General features: G+C 46.9%; 1 protein-coding gene across 1 annotated transcript; it reads right to left on the reverse strand.

Moving 5' to 3' along the window:
* Positions 1-1,102: 1,102 nt before the first annotated feature.
* On the reverse strand, positions 1,103-4,839 carry LOC143121418 (succinate receptor 1-like). The gene is made up of 3 exons (XM_076281777.1): positions 4,287-4,839; positions 3,880-4,013; positions 1,103-2,059 (listed from the first exon to the last, which is right to left on the reverse strand). The coding sequence occupies exons 1-3, from the start codon at positions 4,837-4,839 to the stop codon at positions 1,103-1,105; spliced, it is 1,644 nt and encodes a 547-aa protein (XP_076137892.1).
* Positions 4,840-6,937: the final 2,098 nt, after the last annotated feature.

Genomic DNA, 6,937 nt, shown 5'->3' on the forward strand with positions numbered 1-6,937 from the left:
CATACATTTTTTTAAGTTAATTTGAGTAGGGGCTTCTGAATGTGTTTTTATCTTGGATTTTGGCACAAGGGAACATCTAATCCTGTGTATTAATGTAATGACCGGGGAACATAGGACCCTTTTGGGGAAAACGGGCAACATAGGACCCGGGGAACATAGGGATGACCCCGTTCCATGTCAAATCATTCACCGCACCACCACCATTCACCATCAAATGGTGGAATATCCCCTTTAAAGGGAAAATCTGGGGTAAAAGGGATTTTGGATATGCTTTGCATGATAACGAGTTTGAACGTTCATTGGGGAGAAAAAAAAACGCTAATATGATGCCTTCTAAACTAGACTGTTTTTAGCCGATGCTTCCAAAATGCTAACAGTGGTAGTGTTAAGGGCATTTGCATGGTAAAAATAAATCGATAATTTTAAACCATTTACCAGGCTAAAAGTAGCCCGACACATCTTTGGTAGTATAATGAGGGTCCTAACATAAAATGAGGCATCAACAACTTTGTAAATGTACAGATAGTTTATTAAAAAGGACCCGTATACAGACAATACCTTGAGTCGTTTGCCGGTCGGCACCATCTTGAAATGAAATCCCTACAACACAGATCTCGCGTGTTTTGACGGAAGTAAATGGCAAGTAGCTACTTCCGTCAAAAACATCCGAGATCTGATGCGAGATTTGACTTAATTTCAAGATTTTTCCTTTACATCCTTTACATAGGCAATGTTAGCCAACGTTTTTACAGTAACACTTGATTAGATTTCATTAGATAAGCAGTTTTTGCAGACCACTGCACATTTTTCTGATGTCATCCGATGGTTGCTGAGTGACATTCAAATGAGTTTATGGTCATATTCAAAATGAAATCAACAACTCTAGGATGACATCAGATAAATGTGCAGTGGACTCTTAGTTTTTTCCCGAGCTGTTTCTTCTCTAGATATTGAGGAGATAAAGCCATTAGACTACTGTGCTCTGCTTAGCTCAGCTCGAATCTACACATTGCAAGCGGAGGTCATGCCAACAATATGGCCATGGCAGTGTTTGCGAATAAGCCCTATATGGTATGTAATCCAAAGACGTTGTCTTGTTCATTCATGTGTGTGTTTTGCAGCAGAGGCCAGTGAGTCTAATTCTCATCTGCTGACCCCTGGCCAGGAGCTGCTCACGGAAACGCTCTGTCATCAGGAAGTAGAAGATGGGGTTGATGACGCTGTGTGCGTAAGCCATCGGCCTTGTAACGATGTACACCGCTTCGATATGCACGATGGAGCACTTGGATATTCCGCCCACCGGCAGTTGTGTAAGGATGCGCATGTTCCTCATGATGTGGTATGGCAAGTAAAGGAGCAGGAACATGTATGCAGCTGCCCTCACGACACGCAGTGGCCTCCTGAATGAGGTTACCCGCTGCTGGAAGGCCTCCCCCTGAGTCTTCAGCATGGAGGCGATCTTCTGAGAGCTCCAGAAGAGGACCACCAGGGGCAGGATGTACCCCACGACCGTCAGACCCAAGCTGTAGCCCAGGAAGTCCCAGGACCTCGAGAGGCTGGCAAAGTCATGGCACACGGTGCCGTTCCAGCGGGCGTTGTCCCTGATGGCGTAGTAGACCAGAGGGGTCATCTCGAGGTTGACGAGGAGCCAGGTGAGGATGGAGATGCGGACGGCCATGCGTGGTGTCAGGAGGACGTGGTCGCGGGCAGGGTGGCGGAGCAGCAGGTAGCGGTCCAGACAGACCAGCACCATGAAGAGGACGCTGGCGTACATGTTGACGAAGAGGATGTAGCGGTTTAGCACACAGTTGACCATAGATGTTTCTTCCATGTCGTTGGCGTACAGGTAGGAGAGGCGCGGCAGAGCGCACACACAGATGATGTCGGACACCGCCAGGTTGTACAGGTAGATGTTGGTACTCCACCATTCCTGCAGGCACAGCGGGTAACCCAGGACGACCACTAGGTTGCCCAGGAAACCCAAGGTAAACTCCAGGGCGTACGCCGGGGAGAGGTAGTACTTCATGAGGACGTCGTCCAGTTCGGTGCAGTTATCCGCCTGTCACAGGAAAAACAGCATGTGTCTGGGCAGGGACTGGCCACTCATCAGCCATTTCTTATTTAATTCCGGTATTTAGCACTTTAAGTCCCTTTTCTGGTTTGTTTCGGATGAACTAGAGTGGTGGACACCGAAATTTTGACGATTGGTCCTGTGTTGACTTTTCTGACTTGTTTTGGATCGCTGCTTCCGAGTGGCTGCCTATGGGCATGCACAAACATGTCCTTAAAACAACCCTTAACGTTTGTTTTCAAAACTGTGCAACTCACAGAGTGGTTAGTGGTGTTCGTTGATTATTAAAAACAAATATATCGGCGTAATATATGATTTCCAGCCGTGTTATTTGCCATTGTGGAACTATTTTTTCAGATACCTCACAACCGCATATAAACTTCCACTCAATATATAAAACACGACAGAAACTGTATTTAAGATAAGATAAGATAAGACTTTATTGATCCCACAGCTGGGAAATTTACTTGTCACAACAGCCCAGTAGTATTTAAATACCATTTCGCTACGCTACTTGTTTTGGAACATCAACAAACACCACTAACCACTTGGTGAGTTGCACAGTTATGAAAACGAAAGGTAAGGGTTGTTTAAAGGACATGTCCGACATGCCCATAGGCAGCCACGCTGAAGTAGTCAAAGGTGATTCAAAATAAGTCCGAAAAGTTGAGACAGGACCAATCGTCAAAATTTCGGTGTCCACCACTCTAGTTCATCCAAAACAAACCAGAAAAGGGACTCAAAGTGCTAAATACCGGAATTATCCTTTAATAGTTTCCACTAAAATGAGGTCCTGGGGCCGGTTGCACCAACAGGGCTGCCTGGTCTTAAGCTACGCCAGTCTTAGCTCAGTTCTAAGTCAACCTGATAGATACGCCAGTTGCACCATCTAGGCTTAAGCCTTCCTCTTGCTCAGTAGCAGGCGTAAGGTCAAAGTTTAAGCACTTCTCACAGTCGTTTCTACAGTGCAAACCACATTGCTATGATTCTCATGCTTGCTTGTTTGGGGGTCATCCCTATATTCCCCGGGTCCTATGTTACCCGCTCGGGGTTATAGGGTTAGGGTTACCTGTCCCATCATTTAAGGCGAGACACTACAGGTGAATAGGGTAACATTTTTAACAAGCAGACATCACTATGAAACTTCCCCAGGTGATTACTTACATTAATATGAGAAAAACATTTATAACACATTTTCTGTAATTTAGTGTTTACATATGCAAATTAAGCATTATCTGCTCCAGTCACATTAACCGCTGTTTCCTACGAAGGGGGGCGTGGTTGCCCTCAAAGACGGCAAAGAATCTTTGCAACAGGCAAGTTAATGGTTGTTGTCATTGTTCTGTAGACATCCACATGAATGCGCATCGCTAAGACCGGGCGTAGTTAAGCCTGTAGTGATAAGTGGATATCACCCCAATCACTTGGTGGCTATAATGGACACTGTTCACCAAAGAAAAATGAAACGTTTCAACGGTATGTGTTTTGCTCACACATACAATTGCCTGCGGAGAGCTTTGATGCTTTTGTCACAGACTTGAAAATGAAAGCTAGAATGTGCAACTTTGGAGAGCTTCGAGATTCAATGATTTGGGATCAAATTGTGTTCAGAATTAATGACAAAAAAAGTGAGAGAATGGTTGCTACGAGAATCTGAACTTACCTTAGCTGGAGTTATGAAAATATGCCAAGCTAGTGAATTAGCCCTGCAACATGTAAAGCCTTTTGTGAATGCTACGAAGGATGACGGGGAAAGAGACTGAAGACTCAGATGGGGCAGACTCAGAGGGCTTGGGCAGGGAACAAACAGACAAAGACTGGACTGACTCGGGCAGGATGACAGACTCAGACACGACAGACTCAGACACGACAGACTCAGGGGAAGGGACAGGAACCAAGACAGTGACAGGGAAGGTGACTGGAATGGTGACTAGGATGGTGACTGGGACAGACACAGAGATGGGCACGGGGACAGGGACAGACCACTCAGGAGAGACAGGAACAGAGACGGGCTCGGGCAGAGGTGGAAGAGTCAGAGGGAGGCGGAACCGACTCGGGCAGAGGCGGGGCCGGAGAGTCAGAGGGAGGCGGATCCAGCTCAGGCAGAAGTGGGGCTGGACAGACAGGCAGAGGCTGGGCTGCTGGCGTGGCGTCGGGCGACTGGGCTGCAGGCGTGGCGTCGGGCGACTGGGCTGCCGGCGTGGCGTCGGGCGACTGGGCTGCAGGCGTGGGAGCTGGTGCCTCTGGGCTGGGCACAGGTGCAGGCGCCTCAGGGCTGGGCGCAGGAGGCGTGGTGTCAGAGGACCGGGTTGGACGACGCTTGGCACCACGTCTCCTTCGGGAGGGAGGCTCAAGGGCAAGCCTGGTTCCGCAGAACTGGGACTCCTGCGAGCCTCCTGAGCAGGCTGAAAATCTGGAGTGGGATTGGCTGGTTGGAGGCTCAGCTGTCCCACCCTAAGCCCCTGGCACACTGGCCCGAAGCCAGGGGATGTAGGGACAGGATCAGGTTGGAGGCTAGCAACCTCACTGGAGGGAGCAAGGAGCACCTGCAGGCTTCTCCTCAAGCCAGTGGTCTGAGCCAGCAACTTGGGTGCCGCTGGAAGTGCCACCAGCCAAGATTTGGAGGAGAGATTCTTCTCCATTAGGGTCACGGCCGCCAGCTTTCTCTCCAACGACGTGTTGCTATGTAGGACTGCATTTAACCTCTCAAACAAGTAGGCCATCTGCTGAGGTTCCTCCCAGGGCGGTTCAGGGTCTGCTGGGTCCATTTTGGTCGGATCGTACTGTCAGGGTTACAAATATAGTACCCATGCGCAAGACTCTTTCTAACAGAAAACTAGTGATGTTACCCGTGAACCCCTTGCTTCAAAGCGTGTATCGAATACATGAACCAATTTGGAGTGAAGCTTTGTATCGGAGCTTGATTCGTTTTGTGATAATCACGTGATCAGTGACGTCCGAAGCTTCGTTTCACACACACCCACGTGACTGCTTCGAAATTTAATTCAAAGCATTAAAGTTGCGCGACACGGGGGGCGCCGTTGTGGGTTGCTTTTAGCTCAATTATCAGTACGCTCGACTCACGTTCTACGGTGCGTCTGTTTCACGGGTTCGAGTCCAGGCGTGTGCAGTACTGAATCGCACAGTTACAACACAACCCAGGTTACAATTGGTCTAGGCTACGTACTCAATATAATCTCAGAAATGTGTGTGCAATGTGCATGCCCATTCTTTATTCATCTCCCTTCTAAATTGATGTATTTGTTTACGAATACAAGAAATGTTCACAGCCAAAATACTACCTTTATTGTTTTTGTAGAGAAGGCAATTACATTTGTATTTATGCAGGGTACAAAATAGGCTTAGTTAGGCCTATTTATGACATTATTTATTTATCCATTAATTCATGCTCAACATTTATTCATCTTCGACTCAAAGACATTCATGGCTAATGTCTGAAACACTTCGTGACACAATGCTATCCTTAACTTTCACCAGCAGAGGTCCTCATAGAGTTCTGAAGCTTCGAGTACTGAACCTTGTTTCGATACAATTGGATTGAAAGCTTCACTGGTTCAGAAAGCTTCAGTTCGCCATCACTACAGAAAACACACTTTATTAACTAACAAATTTACAAACTACTTACAGACATGAATCAGACAGGATAACAGAGAGACGATCCGACAAGGAACAGAGAAACAGGAGGGTAGAAATACACATACCAATTAACAGAAAGAGAGAGGACTGGACGAAACCAACGAGACAACAGGGAACAGGTGAGGAGGCAGAAATGGAGGGAAAACTAACAAGACAGGAAGCACAGACCAAATAAGGAGATGGGGCAGAGACAAAGACAGGTGACAGACAGGTAACACAAAGCACATGGGGAACAGGCAAAAACAAACACAGGACAATACACAAAATGGCCACCAGGGTGGCACAAACACAACAGTCCGGGCCAGATCCTGACAAAAGAAAGTTGAAGAGCCTGGGTGAATTCGATGTTGTGTGTCAAAAAGCAGAATGGAGACTTGCGTGTGTGCATGGATCTGAAAGAACATAAACATAAGAGGGAACATTATCAGATTCCTACCAGAGATGAGATAACAAGTGAGATGCCTGGTACTAAGTACTTTAGTAAACTGGATGCATCCCAGGGCTTTTGGCAGTTAAAGCTGAATGAGGATAGTACAAAGTATTGCACTTTCAATACACCGAATGGCCGTTGCTGTTTCCAGAGGATGCCTTTTGGAATCTGCTCTGCTCCTGAAGTTTTTCACCGGACCATGGAGCACATCATAGAAGGCATTGAAGGTGTATGTGTGTATGTGGACGTCTTATGGGGATCCACACTGGAGCAACACAATGACAGGCTCATCAAAGTGCTTCAAAGCATCCAGAGGTATGGACTGAAGCTGAATAGGGCAAAATGTCAGTTTGGTGTGAAGGAAATCACCTTTCTGGGCGACAAGCTGTCAGAAGCAGGTGTGGAGCCAGACAAGAGCAAGGTTAAGGCAATACTGGACATGCCCAGGCTAGAAGATAAAAAGGTGTGTTAAGATTGCTTGGAATGATCAATTTCATTGGGAAATTCATACCAAATCTATCTCCAAAAACAGTGCATCTGAGACAGCTGTTGCACGACAAGTGTGAGTTCAAGTGGACTGATGACCATGAAGATGACTTGGCACGTCTGAAAACCACTCTCACAACAGAACCGGTGCTGACATTCTTTGACCCGTCTAAAAAGATTAAAATATCCACAGACTCAGAACAATGACCTGCACGGAATGTCCCTACGCACAAATAAAAAAAAGTGCTAGGACTGGTATATGGATTCCAGAAATTCCATGGGTATGTCTAAGG

Source organism: Alosa pseudoharengus, unplaced genomic scaffold (genome assembly GCF_046254945.1).
Source record: "Alosa pseudoharengus isolate Yale_2024_CS ecotype anadromous, Long Island Sound unplaced genomic scaffold, YU_APseudo_1.1 YU_APseudo_1.1_scf_13, whole genome shotgun sequence".
NCBI classification, from domain to species: Eukaryota; Metazoa; Chordata; class Actinopteri; order Clupeiformes; family Clupeidae; genus Alosa; species Alosa pseudoharengus.